The 25,433-nt window shown below is 36.9% G+C and overlaps 1 protein-coding gene across 3 annotated transcripts; it reads right to left on the bottom strand.

The window, feature by feature from the left end:
* Window positions 1-1,293: 1,293 nt before the first annotated feature.
* Window positions 1,294-25,102, bottom strand: LOC114420086 (chromatin structure-remodeling complex protein SYD-like). Of its 3 annotated transcripts, none has more exons than XM_028385941.1 (37): window positions 24,926-25,102; window positions 24,020-24,134; window positions 23,862-23,923; window positions 23,199-23,287; window positions 22,446-23,111; window positions 21,413-21,564; window positions 21,103-21,245; window positions 20,951-21,015; window positions 20,176-20,868; window positions 19,817-20,052; window positions 19,548-19,645; window positions 19,282-19,467; window positions 18,965-19,145; window positions 18,692-18,880; window positions 18,564-18,607; window positions 18,263-18,319; window positions 17,861-17,957; window positions 17,443-17,615; window positions 17,151-17,364; window positions 16,830-16,955; window positions 16,627-16,716; window positions 16,337-16,453; window positions 16,089-16,169; window positions 15,062-15,169; window positions 13,985-14,154; window positions 12,088-12,166; window positions 11,920-11,994; window positions 10,649-10,746; window positions 10,454-10,561; window positions 9,935-9,992; window positions 9,259-9,489; window positions 7,811-9,038; window positions 4,531-7,718; window positions 4,215-4,454; window positions 3,884-4,111; window positions 3,723-3,803; window positions 1,294-3,313 (listed from the first exon to the last, which is right to left on the bottom strand). In XM_028385941.1, exons 2-37 carry the CDS (start codon window positions 24,122-24,124, stop codon window positions 1,700-1,702), a joined length of 11,370 nt encoding a protein of 3,789 aa, XP_028241742.1. In that variant the 5' UTR covers window positions 24,125-24,134; window positions 24,926-25,102; the 3' UTR covers window positions 1,294-1,699. The 3 variants fall into 3 exon arrangements, with proteins under 3 accessions (XP_028241742.1, XP_028241744.1, XP_028241743.1); XM_028385943.1 differs by having other exon boundaries at window positions 20,176-20,808; XM_028385942.1 differs by having other exon boundaries at window positions 24,020-24,129.
* Between the last annotated feature and the right edge of the window lie 331 nt (window positions 25,103-25,433).

The raw sequence follows: 25,433 nt of genomic DNA, 5'->3' as shown, positions 1-25,433 counted from the left end.
AAGATAGTTGTTCAAGGCTCAGTTATCTGATTTTAACAGTAATAATTAAATAATATTATTTTAAACAAATCAAACTGAAACCAAAAAACAAGATGAAGAACCAAGACGGTGTATTTAGTCTTTTAAAAAACAAAGTTCACTTGTACATGTCATTAATTTTTTTAATAAATAAATGTCATTACATATACACAACATATAATATTCAAAATTAAAAATGAAATCAAATTAAATGTCATAACATTTAAATTTAATATAACATAATAATATCCGTTAACAAATGTAATCAAAAACTAAATAAATATAACTAATATAATTATTAAGCACCATAATATTAAATTAAATTCGTATCAATTATTATAATAATATTTTTTTAAAATAAAATAATAAACAAACCGTTTAAACAAGTTATGATCGGTTTTGAATGGATTTTGCATCGGTTCTTTGTGACCAGTCTTGAAATTTAGTGACCAATTTCCAGTTGAACTAACTGATTCAGACAGTAGAGATTTGTGAGAAAAAAAAGGTTCGGATCGAATGAAACTGAACCAATTTTTATCCAAATTAATTTGAAAAGAAAAGCTTCACCTAAATCATTTTTTTTATTTGAAAAAACAATTCAAAATCGATTTGATTAACCAAACTATTTTTAAAAATTAATTCGATTAACAGAACTAAGTTTCACCTAAATCATTTTTTTATTTGAATAAACAATTCAAAAACTGATATGATTCTTAAAATTGATTTTTTTTTAAAACTGGTTTGGTTCTAAATCAGTTTTCTAAACCAGATCGATTATTTGAATATAAAACCAAATCGATCAAAATGGTTCAAAATTAATTTGATTCATTTTTTTTTACCGAACTAACAGATTAAGTCTCCATTTGATTATGCTCTAGACCTGAGTATTTCTTGACGCAAAACAAGACCAAACAGGCTATATATAAAAATGTTATTGAGAAGTTATTTAGTAAAATCACTTTTAAAACTTCTCAAATTATCTCAACACTATGTTTATATCTAAATTCTTTCGGGTTGTCGACTTATAATGTAATGTAAAGCATACGTAATTTTAAACTGGGTATCATTGTTCATGACACTGGCCAACTACCATCTGAAATCAATTTTCTTTCTTACGTATTTAGACTATGTTATATAGCGCAGAGAAAAGACAGAACAACCTTGGCCACATAAACTTTTATTATTTTTGTCTACCAATTTCCTCGCTCGAAGCCAACAACTAAGTCGTATCTTGATCAAATTCACTCGAGAAACCTTTATTCTAACGCCTGTTCAGCAACCAAATAAAAGAGAACTCTTCACTATAATTTGTTTGATGATTAACATTGAAATATCCTATTCAAATAGATGTAATGGGTTACCATTTTAACAAATCGTCGGTAGCAAAAATAACTAATAATTAGCCAAGTAATAGGATAACCAGCAGGAGTTAAAAGGAAAACTACAACATATATGTACAAAAAATCCTTACATATGATATAATAATATAATAATATATACAAGGTCAGATTTCATTACTTGGTTTCATATTATTGGCCGTTTCCTTCCACTTTCTCTTCTCATCCAAGCTCTTTAAGGTGCCTTTTCATTTACAACCTGACTCTTGAAAAATGTTTCTTCAATCCTCAACTTCATATTCTTTTGATTCCTGCTATATTTCTGAGCAGGCACTGAAAACCTTCTAAGAGGAGCCCTCTGCTGCAGACGGAGGGGATTTTTCAATGTCCAACTCATTTTCTTGTCTTTCCTGGTTGCAAACACCAGCTTCAGATTCCTTGGTGTCAAGTTTTGCTGCAGTGTTGCCAACCAAATCCTTCTCGGACAAGTACTCATGTTCCATATCTTCCATGGCATTTTCTTGCACTACTTGATTTTCCTGGTCAGAAACACCTGCTTCAGATTCTTTAGTGTAAAGTTCTGCAACAGAGTTGCCAACTAAATCCTTCTCAGACAAGCTGTCCACATGTTCACTTCCTGCTGCTGAAGAGCACAAAGATGAAGCCCCATCATTTGACACAGTTTCTGGCACAGCCAAACAATCTGGAGTAACATCAATTCCATCTCCCGTAACAGTTTCAGATTCTTCTGATACCTGCATTATTGCTTGGCTGCCAACTATACCTTCCTTAGATAATCCTTCCACCTTCTCAACTGATACTAGGGGTTTTGGAACTTCAGATACATTTTCCATCTCAGCAGCACAGCTTTTACTACCTGTCCCATCCTCAATGTCAGCTAGTCCTCTTGATCCATCCTGGGATTCCAAGATTCCTTCCACCCTCTCAGCTGATACTGAGGATTTTGGGACTTCAGATACATTTCCCATCTCAGCGGCACAGCTTTTACTATCTGTCCCCTCCTCAATGTCAGATAGTCCTCTTGATCCATCCTGGGCTTCCAAGATTCCTTCCCCCTTCACAGCTGATACCGAGGGTTTTGGGACTTCAGATACATTTCCCATCTCAGCAGCACAGCTTTTACTATCTGTCCCATCCTCAATGTCAGCTAGTCCTCTTGATCCATCCTGGGATTCCAAGATTCCTTCCACCTTCTCAGCTGATACTGAGGGTTTTGGGACTTCAGATAAATTTCCCATCTCAGCAGCACAGCTTTTACTACATGTCCCTTCCTCAATGTCAGATAGTCCTCTTGATCCATCCTGGGCTTCCAAGATTTCTTCCCCCTTCACAGCTGATACCGAGGGTTTTGGGACTTCAGATACATTTTCCATCTGAGCAGCACAGCTTTTACTATCTGTCCCATCCTCAATGTCAGCCAGTCCTCTTGATCCATCCCGGGATTCCAAGATTCCTTCCACCTTCTCAGCTGATACTGAGGGTTTTGGGACTTCAGATAAATTTCCCATCTCAGCAGCACAGCCTTTAGTATCTGTCCCTTCCTCAATGTCAGATAGTCCTCTTGATCCATCCCGGGATTCCAAGATTCCTTCCACCTTCTCAGCTGATACTGAGAGTTTTGGGACTTCAGATAAATTTCCCATCTCAGCAGCACAGCTTTTACTATCTGTCCCTTCCTCAACGTCGGATAGTCCTCTTGATCCATCCTGGGCTTCCAAGATTCTTTCCACCTTCTCAGCTGATACTGAGGGTTTTGGGACTTCAGATACATTTCCCATCTCAGCAGCACAGCTTTTACTATCTGCCCCTTCCTCAAAGTCAGCTAGTCCTCTTGATCCATCCTGGGCTTCCAAGATTCCTTGTGGACCCTCATCAGACAATGTCTCCACCTCTCTTTTTCCCCCTGATGCTGTGACATCTTCCACAGATAGCCGAACCTGGGATGCACAGATGGAATCACAGACCAGAAGTAATAGAAACAATAGATCATAGATATTGTTTAATGCAGACAAACCCATGAAAGCTGTATGTGTAATACAAAATCATCTCCCAATTTGTCTAATGTGCTAATACCTAATAATACTGATTCCATATATAAGGCATCAGAACAGAAACAATGCAGTCATGATTCTTGCAAAGTGGGATGTATAAGTGTACAATCATAATAAACTCAGCCAGACAGCTTAAATTTTAATTTGTTTAACTTTCAACTAGAGAAAACTTCTTACCCTTTCACAATATACTTTTAAATAAAATATTACAAAAAATTGTTCAAAAAATGAAGCAAACAAATTGACTGTAAAACCAAGATAAAAGGTTTTTGCAGAGTCTAAAGGGGTAACCAACCTGTGTCTTGCCTTCATTACATGTCTCAGCTTCAGAATTAATAATTAATTCCTGCAGTAGTACTGGATTTGTAGATGGACCCTGAAGAAATGCATTCATAAAGGAAGTTAAAGGGAGGAGAATTGTGGCACTAGACATAATATAGGTTCAAAATAACTAACCTCAGTGGCATCTTTACAGCTCCCTTCAGTCTGACAATCTTCCGATCCCTTGAGTACTTGCACGCTGCATTGTGGGCCATTGTCAGATGACACCACAATCTTATCATCTTTGGTCATCAAGAAAGATGATGGCACAATATTGTTACTAGATGAAAGTTGTGTATTAATCCCAGCTACATCAGATGCATCCATTTCATTACCAATCTCAGCTTCTGAAGGATTCGGTTCCTGTAAAGTTAATGGTTTTGTAATGGGTTCCAGAAGAAATGTATACACGAGTAAAATTGAAAGGATAGTAACTAGCAATAAACCAAGGTGCCAAATGCCATACCTCATTAGCATCTTCACAATTCTCTCCAGTCAAACAATATTTTGGTTCTGCAGCAGCCAGTGGGCTATCATATGATGCATCAGCTTTATCTTGCTCCATCACCAAGGAAGAAGGCAAATCTGTGTTTTTGGACATCAGTCCTGGATCAACCCTGACAACATCAGATGTCTTCACCTCATCAACCTTCTCAGATTCAGAACATTCTGATTTCTGTTGTGGTAATGGATTTGGAATAGAATCCTGCGTAAAAGAAATCAGTTCAATATTGGAGAAAAAATACAGAGCCAGATGTGCTAAATATGTACAAATAACTTACCTCGATGCCATCACTACTATTCTCAATCAAAGGGTCTCTTGGTTCACTAGGAGCAAGGGAATTGCAAAGAGGGCCCTTGTCAGACAACATATCAACATTATCTCCCTCCACCATTTGGAAGCAAGAAGGTACATCCATGCATTTGGAAGTAACCCTTTCTGAATTATTCTCAGAGACCTGAGAAGCATCCATTTGATCACTAATTTTAATTACTGAATTGTCTTCTTTCACAAATGACACTCGACCCTTCACAGAGTGGCTAATAATCATTGGGGAATCTGATGACATTTTATTGATTTCCAGCAAAGGATTTTCTGGCAAAAGATCAGTTCCTTCCATGTCATTTTCAGATACAGACCTCACAACTAATTTACTGTCAGAAGATACTCCAATCTTTTCTTCCTCTCTCACTTGGGATGATGAAGACTTGACAGCATCCGGGACAGTTACTAATTGATGAACATTCAGAGATGTTGAAAGGCCTCCAGAACCATCAATATCAGATGTAGAACTGAGCACTTCTTCCTTCGTAACTGAAGGAGATGAAACTAAATCCAACCTCTTCAACATATTATCTTCAGATCCAGTCTGAGAATCATCAACCTGAGATATATATTTATCACCTAGTTCAAGTTCAGAATCCTTCAATTCATGTGATGGAGATGAACTGATAGATAGGGGCCTTGAGGATGAGACTTCTATGTTTTCTTCCTTCGTCATTAGATGGGAGGGAAAATTCATATTTTCTTGAAAAATCTCATGTTTGGCTTGCAAAGTCTGACTAATTGATGAATCCATTTGAATATCGGTTTCTACTTTATCAACTTTTGCTTCCTCCTGGACTCTAGAGTCGTTAGCCACACCCTTCTCCATTGACTCCTCCAAAGGTTCTGAACTCCTAACTGTACATGTTACAGCTAATCCCCTATTTTGCTCTTCTTTCAAGGTTGACGGGGGCAGAACTGCAGCTTCAGATTTATTTCCCTCTACAAGACTGCCAACACCAGAAATACCAACCAAATCATTCCCTACAGCTTCCAAACCAGAAGGTTGTGGCAACACTAACCTGTCTGATGTGTCCATTTCCATATGGCAAGCCTCAGAAGAATCAGTCTTTAGATTCTCAATAGGAATGGGTAATACTATATTTTCTTGGGAAACAGGGTCAATATTTATAGGTTCAACAACACAAGACTGAAGCGGTTCACATATGGAATTCCCATCATCCTTTTTTTCCTCACAGAGAGATTTTGGGCAACTCTCGATCAATGGAGTACCATGCAAATCAGCAGGTTCTAGTGCATCTGGATGTTTCTGAACTTGAACAGCTTTAGGACTCACAGGAACTTTCATTTCAGAAGCTGATTCTGAACACTGTTTCACGGAGGGTTCTAATGCCTTTTGAGAATTATGTCCAAATGGATTCCGATTCTCAGTCTCCAGCAACTGAGAAGAAGGAACTTTATACCCAACAATCCCCTCATCAGAAGAGAGTTCAGCAGAAGCTTTTAATGTAGACTCTGTTTCACTTTTAACTTCGGCATGTTCCGAAATACTAGAAACTATCATTGTCATTGGAGGAAGATCTGTTGCAGGACTTGATGGGATCACTTGTGGTTGATCACCCAAATTTTCAGTCTGAACCAAAAACCCAGAGCCGTCAACACAAGCAAGAGATGAAGATTTCAAAGATGGTTCCAAAGATTCCAATTTTTCATTAGAAATGAGTTCTGTGGAAACAGGAGGTTTGTTTGTGGATGAATGGCTCTGAGTGCAGGTATCAGCCTGACTAGTTACAGGATTATTGCTAAAAGTGTCTGGTTCCAATGGAGTTGGTGGGCATCCCATGCTACCAATATCAAGTGGAGAAGATCTTGAACACTTCTCTAAAGAGTCGGATTGGCTTTTAATCTTGTGATCAATTACTGCAAGAGGTTCAGCACCTGAAGATGAACACATCTGATGGCTAGAACTATCTATATTTAAATCATTGAGAGCACAGCTGGTAGGAAGTCTCTCAGAAGAACCATCGGTCTTTTGGACAGCATTGAGGGTTGTATCAAGAGCTATTTTACACCCCGTGGTTGAGCTTTCAACACAATGTAGCATCTGTTCAGCCTTTTCTTTAACATCTGATGTCAGGTTATGTTCCCCAGTAATTGGCATATCTAAACATGATTTACCCTCCAAATTCTGCATATTGGATGCCATTTCTGGTTGTTTTTCGTTAACATTCACAGCAACATTTGAAGTAAGGCATGCTGCACCAGTAGCTGCTATATCAGAATACACTTTATCCTTCAAACTCTGGTTATTGGAAGTGACATCCACTGCAGCTTTAGTCAGTACTGGTACAACAGGTGCATTCCTATCTTCGCTCCCAGCAGAATCATGAGCTTTAGGCTTTGGTATGCAAGTTCCAGAGAAAACTTCCTTCATTACCCGTGCAACATCATGCACAGAAATCTTATCTGTGGAGATAGGTGCACCATCAATCCTTGTTGATGCAACTTTCTGTTGCTTATTGTGGGTAGAATTGGTTGCCCTCTCTTTTCTATTCGAATCATGACTAACTACTCCACAGGGTAAAAGGATCTCCAATGCTTGGGTTTGAGTGACATTCGCAGTGGCTTTACCCAGCAATGAATCTCCTGATGAATTCTGTGCATGATGACTTAACTTAGGATCCTGACCAGTAACAGCATCAGGAACAACAGGTAACACTGCAGTTGATTTTTTCCCCCTACGCCGTGGTGGCTCTGCTCTATTTTGAGTTTTACGACCTTGCCTTTTGGTGGGCATGGATTCAATCGATCCTGGATGAGTAGATTCAGAGCCTGGCGTGGAAGAATAAACAGTACTTAATGTACTGGGAACAATCTTTGGAGTCACAGGATCTAAAGACTTGCTGATGTTTTCTGTAGTTTCATTGCCAGTCAAGGAATTAATTGAAGTATCAACAACTGAAGGGAAGGTTTTTGAAGTTTCAACAGTTTGATTATGAGTTTTACCACCTAAATGTTGATCCTTTATCGCCTCGGTAACAGGCACTGTTGTCACAAGTAAAGTTTCATTCCCCGAGTTATTGCAAACTTCATCAATTTTCGATGAGGTAATTTCAGAAGATTTAACAACCTTCACAGAAGAATCATGAGCATCAGGATTCTTAACCTCGTCAAGATCTTGCCCTGAAAAAAAAAATGTTGAGTATATATTCAAGATCTTTTCTAAAACAAATGAAAAGGCGTTAAGAACTTCAGTACTGCAATGCACAACTCACCTGGAGATTTGATCATACTATCTTCACATGAAGACATGATCACTGTCTGTTTGGATGAATCATCTGATCCTCCCAGTGATTTTAAATCCTGATCACCTACGCTCTGTGATGCTTGATCCTGGACAACACATTTTGATTCTTGAACATTGTTCGCTTGCAAGCTCTTTAACTCAGTGGCTTTTTCACCAGACATACTGTCTGATGAAATAGGTAAATTAGCAGTTTGATGTAAATCCTGATGTAAAAGATCTGGAACCGATGCTAATATTGTTGCCTGTTTCTTTCCCCTACGGCGGGAAACTCCAGTCTGTGACTTCTGATTTTGTCCTTTACTTTGCATCTGCACGGACGGATAAGTGGGTGCAGTTTGAATCAAGGTTGTATTAGAGGGCAAAGGAGGGGGTGCCTGAGAATTCAAAACAATCCCAACACCCACAGGATCCTTTCCACTGCTCAAAGAAGCAGAAGGTGGATGGGGAACTGCAGCAGAGCTGGGAACAGTTTCACTCTGGGAGATAGCTTGACCTGAAGAAGGACTGACCAATGTATCTTCCAATTTCTCATTAACCTTTAGATCAGCAACAACAGAACCAGCAGGGATTGGAGATGAAGTCATGACCTGCTTCTTCCCTCTACGTCTAATTCCTTCACCACCATGACTTTTCCTCCCTTGTCCTCTTGCTTGAATAGGTACAGAAACAGGAACAGCAGCTACCTGAGAATTTGGTGGAATAGAAGGCATAGGAATGACAGGCTGTGAGTTAGGAGAAACTCCCGGATCAGACTGTTGCACGGGTGCATTCACACCTACAACTTCAGCAGAATGAGCAACAGAATCAGGAGTTGATGATGCTAAATGTCCAGACCCAATTCCTTTCTGTAACTGCGTGTCTACTTCAACAGTTCCAGAAGTTACTGGAGAGATCACCACAGCTGGTGACTTATCTGAAGTTATTCTTTTAGGTCTTCCACGACCACGTTTGGCGGGTGGGGTTATCTCTTTAACTTGCTGTACCACTACCGGCAAACTCTCCACAGCTGGCAATGTTGGGACCACTGGAGGCACAGCCACAGGTTGTGAGTTAGAAGTAGATACAACAGAGCTGGAAGTATTTGTTGGACAACTCTTCTCTGCCACTTCTTTTACTTTGTTGGGTGAATCTGGATTTTCAACCTGACACATCTTCTCAAACTCCTCCTCTGTCCATTGCTCTTCATAGGAACGTACCTTTAAAAAGTATGAAAATGGCAATAAGCAATTAGATAGTATATCCAGCACACAAGTATCTTTTCAATTAACTTTTTCTTTTCTTCTGCTTTTCACACATCACATGTTATGTATATCACAATTATACATTAACCCTAGGGAAAATACAAACAAAGAGCAAAAAGCAGGCAAGGAATACAATTGACTGCACAATCCAAATGAATAAAGCATACAGACAAACCTCTCTTGCACGTTTTCCCCTGCCGTAATGTTGAGTATCAAGGCCCCCAATATATCCACCCTTTCTCTTTACTCCACTAGATTCTACCTCAGCCTTAGGCACATCGGATATCTTCATTGCTTCATAGAACTGTTTCAGGTCTTCATCAGTGACCAGACGAGCAGGAAGTGGAGGAATATCAGAGTCAGAGCCATCAGCGGCCAGTCCAAGCACTAATTTCTTCCATGTAGCCTGCAACAATTTTTTGGAGTTCCAGTGAGATTCTCCCTTTCACAAAGGGCACTTAAAAAGATATTATATTGTATGATTGCATGTGTGTGTGTGGGCGGGTTGCTAATGTACACCCACTCAAAAATTAGGTATATGTTAGCACTCGACACCTTTTCTGTTGGACCAAAAAATCCATTCTTCTTTCATTTAGACCACCTAACATATAGCTTAATGGGTAGTTCTGTAATTTCAATGTGTTCTTTTTAAAAAAAAAATGCAAAACACAAAATTCCCTTTTCTCTTTCCCCTGAACATGCAACACGACAACTTCGCTTGACAGCATTGAGATTATATATATTTCTATGTCGGTGTATATTAGTTTGAGTGGGTGTATATTAGCAGTCCCCTATATAATATGTGTGTGTGTGTGTTGATGAAAAATCTAAGCAAATACACAATAGAATACCAGCTCATCTTCCTTCCTTTTTTTGTCAACAGCCTCAAATATATCCAACTCTGTTTCACTGCCAACAAAAACAAAATTCACATCAACTCTTTTTTTCTTCTCTCTTTAAACACAGAATTTAGGTGGAAGAAGGAATAACCAAAGGGGGAAAAACTATTATAATGTATTTATAATGTTATTTTAAATGCAATTAAAATGGACCAACAAGCAGTTGTAATATTTAAAAGATCTTATCAACAATCAAAAGGTTTTAGCACCAAGCAGTAGGAAGGGGGTAGAATGCTGACATGACAATAATACATCAGGAACCATTATCTATAATTAATTAAAAAGAAAGTAGAAAGTCAAATACATATCTTTCCAGAATTCCCATTAATTCCTACTGCACTCACCAAGTTGACATTCTCAAATTGACACATTAGGAATACAAAGTCGAACAACCCAATTAATCATCAGAAAATAAGCAGATATACCAGGCTGTGGATAATAGACAGATGGTAAAATCATTTCAGAAAGAACCTTCGGGCTAAGAGATCATTTAGAGCATCATCATCCAAAACAGGTGCAACCTCTTCTTTCTTACACTCACGCAGGAGCGATTCCAAGTATTCTCTTCGATCTTCAGCACTGCAATAAACACAGACAACAGAAACTTCAGAGCTAACTCAAAAAGTTTGTCATAAACTAAAGGTGAAATATCATGGCATCACCAACCTTGTATTATTGTCGAAAAAACCAGCAGTAATGCTCTGATTAGCAACGCCAAGTTTGTGCTCAGCTGAAGCCCTGACTTGTTCTTCAACGGTTTGAACCTTGTTACATTTAGCAGAAGAAGCAACTTTAGCATATATGAAAAGGTAGAACTACATTTGTAGTAATGTTATAGCATTAACGCCTAAAAAGCTACTATCAATCCGAACAATTAAGCAGACAAGCTAGATGCAGGGGCAAAGCCAGACATATTTCGCAAGATAGACACCGGCCACTCCCCGAGAATAAAGGGATAAAATATCAATACCATGACCACAAAATGAAAATTCCCAATAGCTTCAAAGAGAAAATTAGAAGTTTTTTCCAACAAAACATAGCAATTATATTTAACAGCAAAGAAACAGTTGAGCATAAAGCAGTACAATTAAGCTGAGTTCACCTCTAGTACTCACCACCACAGGCTATCCCTATCAATCGATACATGGATCACAAGGTCCATAACAGCATTAAAAACTATTCCACAGGGAAAAGATAACTCCCAAATCAAGTAGTAATAAAACAATTTGATATATATGAATCACATATTATGAATTTGTATATGTCCCAAGACAGCAAAAGGCACATTTTATGACCACCACACAACAGGAACAGAAGATTCATTTTACATGACATTGAGATTTGAATTTATTACAATTCTTAGTTCTCACTGTAGAGTAAAAGAACAACGATCATATTGCAAATTGTTTTTAAATCAACAGTGTGACAAGGACCAGATATCCTAGCTAAACTTTCCTTAAAACTTATTCTCTTCATTAATACATTTTTTCTATCAAGAAAACTGATACGTGATGTATCAATGGTACCTGCAAGGAAAGGAAAATAATGGCAGAAAACAGAGAGAGAAAAGGAAATATCTTAGAGCCAAGCTCCCCTTAGCAAGAGAATAATCTCTGTGCTCCCAAGTCCCAATTCTGTATTGATCCCCATGACGGTTCTCCCACCAGTACAGCATTCTGTTATAAAGGAATGCACACATTCTCCCCACTAACCAACTACTGATCAATTCCCTTTCTATCCCTCAGCATGCCAGCCATGCACTAATTCATCTTGGGCCTATGGGAATACACGTTAAAGGGCTTATCCCATTTGGACTTAGGCTTAACAACAGGGTTCCTATCAAAAACATTCATGTTGCTTTAATGTAGCATATATATAATTATATCAACAAAATTCCCACCCATGACGAACCACAATTCAAAGGGAAAAGTACTAACCGTTTCAAACCGAAGAACAAGAACATCCCTCTTTTGACCAATTCTATGAGCCCTTGCTTGAGCTTGCAGATCCACCTGAAAATATTCCAACAAATGAAGAGATCATAATAATTAGCCACATAAGCAAACAATTTCATTTAGAAAATCATATAAAAGAAATTTCATTGCCTGTGGGTTCCAGTCAGTGTCAAATAAGATCACCGTGTCAGCAGCTTGAAGATTCACTCCAACGCCACCAGCTCGAATGCTTTTTTTGACAATAGATGAATGTCAGCAATAAAATGATAATAAAACTTCAAGATTATCAAGTACACAATATTGAACTAGGCCTGACTTGCTAAGTACTTAAGATTATATCTAAAAATTATGAAAAAAGATGTAGGGGAAGAATCACCAAAACAAGTTTCAAAACTGTTAAGATATAATATGATAGAGATTTAAGAGATAGGTCAAGCTTCCAACCAAAACCAACTTCCTCCAAACAATTACAAGAAGTATTTCCAACTTATATCCCTTTAAGTGCAAGAAATATTTCCAACTTATATCCATTTATGTGAAAGTTTTCAATCACAGGAAGACACTTGACAACTTCAATCCAATTATTCCCAACTTACAGCAGTGAAATGGCTTTCATCAAGAGATATCTAGAAGTGAAATAAAAATAAGTCTTAAAATTTGGGCTTAGGGCCTTACTCAACCCCACAAAACTGGCTTGTAAGGCAAGGATTGCTCAAGCTTTATAAAGCTCTATTTAAGCAAATATCTTTAGGCAATGTGGGACTAAATGCACTCCCTGGAAGCTGCAATTAAGGCAGCACCTGAAGAGTCTGCAATTAAGCCGGGCTAGGGATGACCGCCATTACTGTGGCTTTTCAACAATAAGCTTATAGAAATCTTGAAAATACTACATTCGGGTGCAGGAGCAGAATTGCAATTATCAAAACATCAATTATATTAGTTACCACTTATCAACAGTTCAACACTTGGAACTTTTGTTAATTGAAAATCCCTAAGTATTCATTTTTGGCCACAGTTGTAACTCAACAATTTTCCAGATTTCAGATATAGAAAGGCAATGCACACCAAGTTGTTGATGTTTCTGATACTCTTCAACTCATTGTTTTCATGAATTTCCAGCAGATCAGCTTCAGTTTTTAGACAAGAGTACTCGCATCAATCTTCTATCAGATCATTTGGGGGGGCATCAATTACATCCTAAAATGAGTCAGTTTCTATAAGTTTGAATATAAACTGTCTAAGGGGGTATTTGGTTTACCCCCCATAACAGCTAGCTTTTAAGGGAGGGTTCCCCAAGTGAGGCGTTTATCATTTACTAGCAGTCGCACACAATCATGGGTTCTGTGTAAAAGAATGGTGGTTGAAGCGGGTGTGGATGGAAGCTTATTGGGGGTATGGTTGGTTCCAACGAGGACAGGCAGTGGGAATCAATGAGGTAGAGGTGCAGTGCAATTGGGAACATCAATGTTTACAATGGCAAAGTCAGGAACGACTACTTTGCTTCTAATTCGATGGTGAGTCAATGGTTTTGAAGGCGAGGAGTTGGAGATGACATCGATGCTTTAAATTCGGTGGCAAGTTGGTGGTTGTCTAGGCTTTGATGGTTTGAATGATGGGCAGTGCAACAAAGGGAGAGGTTGTGGTTCAAAGAAGACGACACGGGACAGTGGTGCTTCCAATTTGGCAACAAAGTTTGTGGCTACAGTGATTGTAACAAGGTATTGGCTGATGGGTTGGGTTCAAGTGCCAAGACGGTTCCCAAACCAGGAAATGAAAATAGAAAAAAGATCAACATTCTCTAAATCATAAGAAATTGAAAATGAAAAAATAGAAAACATTTTCTCAAACCAAACAGACCCTAAAATTTATAATGTAATGCCAATTATTAAATATAGATTAAGATTTGGACCAGAGTCCCCTGGTTTGCCAAACAAAGGTCTATATATATGTCAATAGGAGGGATTCAGCCAAATTTCCAGGAAACCCCCCACCCAAAAAAACCTTTTTCCCACAATTCAATGTTTTAATTGACCGACATTAAAATTACCTGAGCAAGAAAATAAAATATGGGGAACCGGGTTGGTTAAATAGTTCAATCAGAGCACCACGATCACCTCCTGATGTATGCCCATCCAACCGGAGATAGCGATACTGTTTTGAAGTTAAGTATTCCTCCATAACATCCAAAAGCCTAGTCATTGTCGAAAAGAAAAGAACCTGAAAAGGGATTGGCAGTATTATATCAGACATTAAAAGTTAAATTTCCAAAATAAAGCATTAACAAGAAGGCACTCATTAAATAAAGAACCAATTTAGTATCATACATTTAGCAAAGGAAAAATGAACTGTCAAACACATGCATGCATAGTAAATAAGTTTACAAAATATCTTCATAGTTATAACAAGGTTTAATTACTATTTTGGTCCTCTAATTTATTTTTAGGTCCAATTTGGTCCTCTTAATATTAAAAGCTTCAATTTAAAAGGATTTCAGAAATGAAAGAAGAGAAAACCACAAACTTCAGAAATGGAATTTTGATATTAACTAACTCAACTGAAACCAGTTACATCTCTAGTATTTATACTAGAGTTAGACAGCTGTTACAACTAACATTAGTAACTGTCAACTAACCTTAAGTTAGTTGAGTTAACTAACCAACAGTAGTTAAAAAACAGAAAAGGAGTAAGTCTACTCTTCTATTCTAATACAATTAGACATTGTAACTTTTAAAAATGATTCAATTAGGTCACTTTACTTTTAAAATGATCAATTAGGTCCTTTATTTTTTTTAAAATGGGTTCAATTTGGTCTCATTTTTCTTCCAGCTGTTTCAAAAAAAAATTAAAATGACTAAATTAGGTTTTAAATGGGACCAAATTGAATCCATTCTAAAAAGTAAGGGGCCTAATTTCAACTTTTAAAATAAAAGGACCTGATAACTGAACCATTTTTAATAATTACAGGACCTAATTGAACATTCTAATAATAAAATGACCAAATTGAACATAAAAAATAAATTAGATGACCAAAATAGTAATCAAACCTTATAACAACTCATGTCAATACTGACACGAAATAAGTCAAATGTAGTCATCCAGAAAAACTTTATAGAATATTTCATACCCGATGATCTGTCGCCTTCAGTTTTGGTAATAAACGGTCCAACATCTCAAGCTTCCCACAAAGTCTAATAATTGGTGGCAGATAATGTTTAGGTACGAAGTTATCCACCTGCAGCAAAAAAGTTAAATTGTAGCATAGCCTAAAGTCAAGAATAACAAATATACAAAATTATATTAAAACGTGACTGCTTGCTGAAGTAGTCAAATAAACAGTTGACTACATCAGACAGATAAAATGCCCATTTTGGAAGTGAAAGTTATGGACTCTGCAAAGAAATTGATTACTTTCTGGCTGCATCATTGAAGTTGGAAAGTGATAAAAAAATCTACAGACAAACCTTACATTGTAAACTGGATCCACAAACATACAATATGGAGAAGACAGAAGAGAAATAAACATAAAGTTAATGTGGTTCAACCTACAGCAAACTATTGGCCAATGTTTACAAATTCACTATGATCATTGAACATCAGTCACTGCTCAACACACAAACCTTAATGTTAACTCCAATACACATTAATCATCACTCTTGCTGGGCTTTTTGCTCACTCTACAAGTCTCCATTTCATACATACAACCCTCCACTTCCACCACAAATCTCCTAGAAAATTCCTTATCAAGTCACAACAGAATTCCTGGTTGAGTCTCATGTCAGGGAAACCCAAAATAAAAGACAAACTACTTTATAGTTTAGGATCATTCTTTGTCAGCTATTGCATATTTAGAAAATGATCCTGCGATGATACTTCATAATTTATATTTTTTTTTTTGAACAGCCAAAGATAATATTATATGTATAATAAACATAGTACCAGAGGTACTACAGAAAGTACAAGGGATAACATCCCCTAAAACACAGAATTTATATAATTGAACACAGCATTTTTCAATCTTTCAGTTTCCCATAAGAAAGGTATTGCAGCGTAATTTAAATCTCCTAAAATGCATTTTCTGATTGAGTAACAGTTAAAGTCACTCACAAAATGCATTCATTCAGAATAGAACCATTCATAAGATTGGAATATACCTCCTCTGCATGAAGCTGGCTGAGATATGGATGATTGCATATATTACGAAGCTCCATGACAGAGTTGTGCACTGATCGAGCCTAAAAATTATAAATTTCAATTAGACCAGCAGAGTAAGTACATACATGTATACTATGCGGGGAAGCTAAGTTATCAAAAATGAAAATAGAGGGAAATCAATTCTTAGTCCAGTATCAAAAGGTCAAGAAACATCATTCAACACAGAATAAAGTGCTAGAAAAGATACCTTTGAATTGCCAATAGAACCAAGATTTTCTTCCACCCTCTTCATCAAAAGTTTTTGATATGATGAAGCCTCACATCTTATTAGTCTCTCAATCTTCTCAGGCAGCTCATTTTCAACCTAAAATAAATTGATAATGCAAGAACAGTAACACAATGATTTCAGAAGCTACTATAATGCAAGCTAGGGGACTAATTGGTTTAAGAAAATGTTTTCTAATTTTACTTTTAATTACAAAACCTTGTGTATTAGCTAATATATGCTTTAATAAGCTTAAAGTTGAGTATAAAAACCTTGTGTTTCAGCCTCCTAAGTACAAATGGTCTCAAAACTTGGTGCAGACGATTTATAATCAAAAGATTCTCCTCCTCGGACAATAAAGCCTATTTAGAGATAGAAAATAACACAATAAGAACATGAAAATCAATGAGGCTTAAATTAGAACTCAAGACTACATAAACTTAATAGATATAAATAGAAATGATCTAAAACTTACTTCATCAGGTGAGCTATCTCCAGCACTCTCAAATGGCTTGTTAAACCATTGAGAGAAATCCTCCGATGAATTGAATATGTTTGGCAACAAGAAATTAAGTAGTGCCCATAGCTCTTCAAGATTATTCTGCATATAAAAATAAATTATGAAACCAGAAACAGCAAGCATATAACACTAATGTTATAAAAAATAAGGGCAAAAGTGAAACAAAGGATATAGCATGAGCCTCCAATAAGGGTTGAGAAAAAACTCAATTAATCCCAAGAAAAAAGCATATGTATATATTTGAAAAACTGAAGGGCAAAAAGAAGAAGAAAAAACCTGTAAAGGTGTTCCAGTTAACAGCAATCTGTGAGAGCTCTGATAGTGTTTCAAGTCAGCATTCAACTTGCAAGAAGCATTCTTTATACGGTGGCCTTCATCAATTATTATATAATGCCAATGTATTTTGCTCAGCTTTGGTCTATCATGCTTATTCATCAAATACTCATATGTAGTCAAAAGAACATTGAATTTCTGGTGAACAATCCTTTCCCTAAAATATGAAAGAACTGATAAGGAACACACCAAGGCACAATCATCATATAGGTGAAGGGTTCTAAAGTCCAATTACTTGAATAGCCGACGCCTCTCCTCTGGTGGACCGGCATAGACAATTTTATGAACACCAGGAGCCCAAAAATTTATTTCAGAGTCCCAACCAGGTAGAACTGAAGAGGGCACAACCACAAGAAATGGTCCTCTATCATTTTTTGCCTCCATCAGATAGCAAATTAAAGAAATAACCTAAAAAAAGGGTCATTAGGATTGTATAGATAGAAAATTTCTTTTAATCTTTTCATTGCAAAATATGGTCCAGATCTTCAGCATGTATATATTTACTGTAATGTTCGTAAAAGCACAAAATATTCAGCAGGGATAAAAACAGCAAATAACAGGCTACCAGAAATGCTAATTAAAAAAGACAAAATGGAACTAAATAGGAATTTGACTGACTATAATATGTTCCTCGGTTCACAAAAATTGAATACCTGTACTGTTTTACCCAGTCCCATTTCATCAGCAAGAATTCCATTCAAATGATTGTTGTATAGGGAAACCAGCCACCTCAGGCCATTCATTTGATATCTAAGCACAAAAATTGCAATCAGAAAGAATATAAGTCCTTAGATTGAAAATAATAGAGAATGAAAGTCCAAAGTCCTTTCGTCACAAACAATTTAAGAAAACTGGTAAAAAGAATGTAAAGTGAGAAGGATAAAATCCCCATGGAGACAAAGAAGATGCATAATAATAAATAATAAAAAAAAACTACAACTCAACTAAATGCAATAAAATAAAATAAAAACTTTGACCTCATTGCAAGACAAAAGCATATGTTATATTTGTCAACTAAATAACATGCATTATAAAAAGGCAAATATTTAACTTACTCCCTCAATTTCCCGCCTAGCAAACTAGATGGCTGCTCTGCAATGCTCTCCTTTATACTGCAGGGGGGAAAATCATAGAATGAAGCCGAAGGACTTTGGAACCAATGCACATACATATTTATAGATTAATGGAACCAATGCACCATGAACACTTTTGGTCCTTTGAAACTAAAACTAAACCAGCAAACTGCCCAGTATCCTATGCTGTTTTTCCTTTCATTAATAGCAAAAGTATAAGATAAGCAACTTATAGTACCAAGAAACCTTTTTTAAAAAGAGTAAATAAGTGCAGAACTAATACCTGTGAGCCATCTTGTAATACTTTTCATTGCTTTCCATATAATGCTGTAAAAAAAGTGAAACAAATAAGTCACACATTGAACAATTTAAGATTTAAACATAAGAAAGAGATGTGTGAAGAGAACTTGCCTTTGCCTGATCACTTTCATCCACATTTTCTGTTTCACTATTCTCAAGAAAACTGACATTTCCTGTCTCATCAACGTCCTGCCCAAAACGTCCTGCTGCAGTCTTTGCTTCCTGTAGCTTGGACCCAAGCTTTTGAAGATACTTCTCGGTCTCTTTAAGTAGTTGCTTTACACGATCTGATTTTGCATCCTAATGTACCATTGAAAATTGCATTAAGCATGCAATACATCATATCCCTGTATCTATTTATATCAAATAAGAAAATAAACCTACCTGCACCATTCGAAGATAGCCCTCCACATCATTTATTTTCAGTAAATTAATCTTTTCCCGCTGGATTCTATCAATCTTCTCACGATGAATACGTTCTTTTCTCTTATGGAACTCCTTCACATATCTATTGAAACCCTTCCACCGTTCCCTCTTGATTTTGAATACATCATCAAGTTTTTCCCTAGATTTCAAGGAATAGTGCACATGTTTGAGGAAAGGATTAAGGAGAACACTGATTCATAGTTATCTACTACAATACATTGGAAAAAGTAAAGAGGTAGAAAAGGAAAATAGAAATAGACAGAAAGAGCACATACTTGTGAACCTCTATCTCACTGAAAAACTCCTTCTGCCTCTCACGAATCCGCTTCTGACGCTCTTCCTTCATTTTCAGCTCAAACCTTTCAAGTTGTTTGACCCTCCTACCATGCCTATGTTTCTTAATTGATTTTAAATGTTCCATCTCGGTTGCAATTGGTTTGAAAAAATCATTCAGAAAATCACTGCCCACAAAGGGAGAATATACTGTCAAACTGATAATTGAAGAAAATAGCAAATTTATTCACACGAGAGCAAAAATTACCTCCGGAGACGACGTTGGAGCTCTAATAGTTGAAGTTTTTTCAACTCTATGACACTTTTGGTTTTAGCAGAAATATCTTCAGAGGAGCTCACATTTTCCTACAATAACATGGAATGATGGAATGAAGCACAGGCAATGATTTTTATGCAGTGTGTAGCCATTACCAGTAACAAATTGTGTATGTGTGGGGTGCAAAAATAATTTGAATGTGCAAGGAGAACAGAGTGTGCACTAAACTAGAAAAAGAGGTAGTTAAAAGTAAAACAAACCTTCAACTTGTAAAAACTTGTAGCCATTCTTTGCTTTGTTTTCTGCTGTTTTAGCACCCAATTTTGCTCAACTAGAAGCCTCTTTTTCTGCTGATCCATGATCCATCTCTCTGTCATTGTACATTTTGGAGAAGGTGGCAAATCAGCTGATACCAACCTCTCATTCCCATCTTGCTCTGTAGCAAAAGAGATGCCATGCTTTGATGCATTATCAAGTGGAACTGTTTTGAAGCCATCTGAGAGTAATCACAATTAATATTCAGAAAGCCATAAATTATTGACACTTGAAACAATGCAGAAAATATAAGCTTTAAAGTAACTGATTGCAATAGCATGGTTTCGTTAAGTATGGCTTTCACCTGTAGAAATGTGTTTTATCATTACATTCCCATCCTTCATCATGGTTGCTCCATGAGGATCACTGTCTGTCCCTGGAACAGGTTTCCATTGCTCTTTTAAAGAAAAAGACATCTGATTAACAGAATTGTGATTCCGTGAACCACAATTGTTAACAACATTTTGAAACTGACAAGGAATATTCTCTCTTCTTTCTATAGGCAACTCATGCTGAATAGTAGAGACCTGTGGAGGTCCCTTTGAAGCCTCATTAGCACCAGCAAAACCAGCCCAGTTATTTGGGCCAACAACAGAAGATTGGTTAGATCTTCCAACCTGCATATTACCGGTGTCAACATCATCCAAATGATTATTACCAACTACAGCACCCCTTGTACTTGAAGAATCTTGCTGCTGACATGAAGTGGCAGAGGAAGCTTGAGCAGCCACTCTTTCTTGAATTCGTCTTTCAACCTCTCCTCTTTTTGTGACATGTAGGTTACCTTTGTCCTCCAATGTTCTTGGGCTCTCAGTTCCCTTTGACAAAGAGTCAGCCTCCACAATTTTGCCAGCTGAAGAGGACCCCAAAGGGTTTTTATCTGTCTGTCTGACATTGCTGGGACCTCCAAATGGCATCATGACCCCAGATGAGTTACCTGGTTCATTAAAAGATTGTGATTTTCCTTTGTGGTCAATTAGATCTTTGCGAGAACCATCTGTATTACCATCACATTGCTCATAAGTTAGTCAATGAAGATCTTTAACATGTTAAATAAGATAAATATAAAAATCAGCCACCTTCTCTAGAAAAGGCAGTTCCAAGTGCAATTTCAAGATGTAGTTTCTTCGGTGCTAGACCATTTCTGCACATTGAACAACAAAGTTTCACATCAAAAATATCATTCAAGTCATTTTTTTCAAATCCAAAAGGTAATAGCAGAACTGTCTACCTAAATGCTAGGAAAACAAGGCACTGAGCTCGAAGCTGTTTTAACTGTTGTTCCTTGAAAGGCATGGCAGGTTTTCCTGTGTCTCTTGCAGGAACACCTTGTCTAAGCATAGTTATTTCTGAGCCACTATTTTGCCTGCCAACCTGTCAATAAAATTACCTGGTCAAATAATCAAGTTGACTATATACAAGTCACATAGTCAAAAGAGAACAATAGAAGTATAATAACTTTTGAAGTTTGATGAGTATAGCTTGGGGGTAATAGAGCTTAGAGACAAACGCATAGGCAAAATTTAGTGAATAGCAAGTACCTGAGCAATTTTATGTCCATCAGCTAAAGTAGTAGAACTTCCCCCATCACGCTCCACTGCACCACCATATTGCATTGAATTTGAGAAAGCTTCAACCATTGAAGATGCACCAGCTGGAACCGCCATCCCTCCATGAACCTTTGCATAAGCACCTGAAATTCAATATGAATTATTTTCTATCAATAGCTGTCGACAAGAAATTCAAATTTATAGTTGCTTTTTCTTTGACTACATCTAATTCTAAGTAAAATTGATATTTCCTCAGTCATTCTCTCAATAATGAGCTAATCATTGTGAAGTATCCAACAGCAGAGAATACTCAAAAATAATTTAGGAACAGCTATGACTGATAAAAGAACAAGTGTTAAAGAAAACCTCTATTCAAATAAATTCTTCCATTCCAATGATTATATTTACATGTAAGCTCTTCTAGAAAGTCTTTTTTCAAACTTCACCAGTCATATATTAGGCGATGGCATTTTAGTATAAATAGTCCAAATTATTTGCAGTTCTCAAACCCAGGAGCCTGTCAAACTTCAACACTCAAAATATTAGGCATTGGCATTTTAGTATAAATAATCCAAATAGTTTGCAGTTCTCAAACCATGGAGCACAGTTAGATCAAGTTATATCATGACTTATCTAAGAATGTGGGTTTGGGTCTAACTCAACCCTACAAAACTGGCTTATAAGATGAGGGTTGCCCCCTCACTTATATACACTATTTTGGTCATATCACTATTCACCAGTCAATGTGGGACTAAACCACCAAAGAGGCAGTGATTAAGGCAAGCTAAGGGGTGTCCGCGATTAAGGCAGCTTTTCCAACAACTTATGATTGAAAAATCTCCAAATCCCTTTCTTGAACCAACGGATGGAGGTATTAACTGATGCATCGGAATTTCTGACATCATATCACCAGGAACAACATTAGAAGATGACTGGGGAACCTGAGATTTTTTAAAAGTGCTAATCCGTCTTTATTTTGGTTACATACACCTCTAATCTCATTGTGTATAAGGTAAGGAAGTACCTTGCTGCTTCCCTGAAGCAATATGTGCAGAGGAAACTTCCGTGTCTTCTGCATACTTTGAATTAGGTGCTCGCACCATCAGATTGCCAACCTTTGTCAAATCAGTTTGTTTTGCCAATAAATGATGACCTTCTTGGTTTGCTCTAAGCATTGTTCTCATGCTACCAGACAAAGCTGAAATATTCTCCAATTGACCACTATTTGGAGCCATGTTAAAGTTGGTTAGTTCACCACTTTTAACTGGAAGACCATCTGATGATTCAGCCTTGGTCATTTTCCCCTTCCTTGCATTAACACCAGTATTGCGAGGATCCAGCTGTGAAGGACTGTCAACATGCAGTTCCACAGGTGATGATGTATCTCCCCTCTTTCTCTTTGTCATGGCTTTCTTGCCATCCTTTTGGCTCACCTGTTTGTCCCAATTAGCAGTATCACGTCTGTCTTGTGACTGTGAGTTAGCAGACCTAGAATCCAAACTAGACGGACTTCCTTGATCAAAAGACTGACCACTCCTCTGTGCCACAGATCCTTGATAATAATCAGGTGCTCCACCACTTGGGGCAACCGGTGGCCGGCCAGAAGCAAACGGGTCCATTTTGGACACCTCATTTTCAGCCAAACTCACTCTGGAATCTTTTGTAACATTCATTGACTGTGAAGAAGAACCTGCATAAATTATCAAACAATGAAATCAAAATGACATAAAAAATATTACAAATATCCTTTCTGCATTAGGCAAACATGCATAATTACCTATTTGAGGACCACCAGTCAAAGGAAGACGTGATGACTTCAATGCTTCAATATCAAGACCATGTTGGTTGATGACAGTCTCCATTGCCCTATGACAGACAGCATCAAGTCAGAAGAAACAGCATTGTGCATGAAACCAAATATTGAGTCAAATTACCAACACTGACAAAGGTCCAGTGCTAAGAATGACATGTATTAGCTTCATTACAGTCACTAAGGCACCAAAAAGAAAACTAAGTCCAATGAGCCTCAAAATTACCTTGAGAATTAAGTTTATCATCCATTTGCAAAGTCAAACAAATAAAGGTATTTACGAGGGAAGTAGCCAACAGTTTTGAGCATATATTACCCAGGCCAAATTACACAAAGCAACAAAATAAATCCAACATTTTCTGTTTGTCTAGATGGGAAAAAAAACATTAACCTTTCTATAAAGTTCAAACCAAATATGATGCAATTAAACAAACCAGTCCCATGATTAATATCTTAACTACCATTAAAGGAAGAGTTCAAAAGTAACCATGTGTCCTGATGAAGACAATCAGAATCAGATATTCAATTATTTTATCTGAGCTAACTTCAAGAGAGCAGGGCTAAACAAAAAATAAATAAATAAATAACAGCATATGAATGCGTTTGAATGCTAAGCTGCAGACATTTTACCTTGATATCACTTGATATGGCATTGAATGCTCCTTACCGCTTGATTTCATGTGTTGTAGTATCTGAAACATTCATCAAATTAATCACGAGTAAACCAAGTCTTTTATAAGCAGTAATAGAACAATCAAAGAGCTTCGTTAGGAGAAAACAACACACACCACATAGAGTTTAGTAGCCAGCTTGGCTGGTTCATCTTTAGAATCTTGAATAAGTTTATGCAGAAACTTAGCAGCCTCCAATTCAACATTATGTGAAGAGGCCATCTCATCTGAACTGCACAAGCAAAATATCGTGATTGTGATATCAAGATAAACTCAGACCAGCTGGAGACTTCAGGATAGTCAACCTATCATAATTTAGCTGAGCAAAAAAAAACCTATCATAATTTAAGCTAATAATGAGAAGCTACAATTAGCAATGATGCAATTTTACCCCAACAAGGACATTGGGGAAGTTATTGAGATGGGTCTCATGGTAAACAATATGGTCTTTAACCGAGCCAAATGGCATCATATGATCCACGTAGCGGACCTCACCTCGTCGGAAAAGGGTTTTGTTGTTGAATGACTGTACTCAACACAAAGACATAACAGAATTGATGTGGCAATAGCACTTAGACAAACCCAGGCAAGCAAGCTTATGTGTCAACATCCCGAAAATAAAAGGAAAAAACATTAATTAAGTGAATATACGAACCAAGGAGCCAGTGTCTTAGCATCTGAGATAACAATCAAAAGATACCTTCTTCCTTAAAGCCTTCAAAACCTAACATTAAGTATTCATTGATCCCCAAACCCATCATCGTACAGAATAACCTCATTTTCCTTCCTTACCCCAAAATAAAACGACTATCCTGTGAAACACAAACACGTCGTTGACACTGTGAAACACATAAAATCCCCTAAAACCTTCAAATGCCAGCTGAACCCTAGACGGCCACGCTTTGCAATCGGCGAATCGAAACAAAACGCATAGGAATTTCGTGAAAAAGGAAAAAGTAGGTCGAGTTTTGAAATTGCGTTGCGGCGTGAGAGAGAGATTCAATTGGAAAGAGGAATGAATACCTGAGGCGAGAAGTGAAGCGAGGTCAGCTGCACCTACATAGACTCGCAGAGAAGAGAAGTCGTAAAATCTCGTCTTAAGTCTCACGCCATGAAGACGAAACCCCTTCTTTTTTTGCGGGACAGTGTGAAGAAGAGCCCCAAACGATGGCCTATATTTCACACGTAGTCGTAAAATCCACTACGTTTCCTTCAAAGAAATAAAAAATGAAAAACAAAATATATACTCCGCAACTACATTCTTGTTCTTATTTCATTTAGTTGGAGGGGAATCACTAACATTTTAACATGCGGAATATATAGGATAAATAAAAATGTTTATTTTACATTACTAACATATATAAATTATATTATAATTAAATTTGTAATAAATAAATATTTTTAAACATATGAACTATATTTTAGATTTATAATTTATATTATCATATATATTAGTTTTAATTACTTGTGATTTATTTTAAAATATTAAAATTTTATTAGAAATAAAAATAATGTTAGATTAAAAGATATT

This window comes from Glycine soja, chromosome 7, assembly GCF_004193775.1.
Source record: "Glycine soja cultivar W05 chromosome 7, ASM419377v2, whole genome shotgun sequence".
In the NCBI taxonomy this organism is placed as follows: domain Eukaryota; kingdom Viridiplantae; phylum Streptophyta; class Magnoliopsida; order Fabales; family Fabaceae; genus Glycine; species Glycine soja.
Note: the sequence above shows the minus strand (reverse complement) of the source record. Positions and strands in the feature narration are given on the sequence as shown.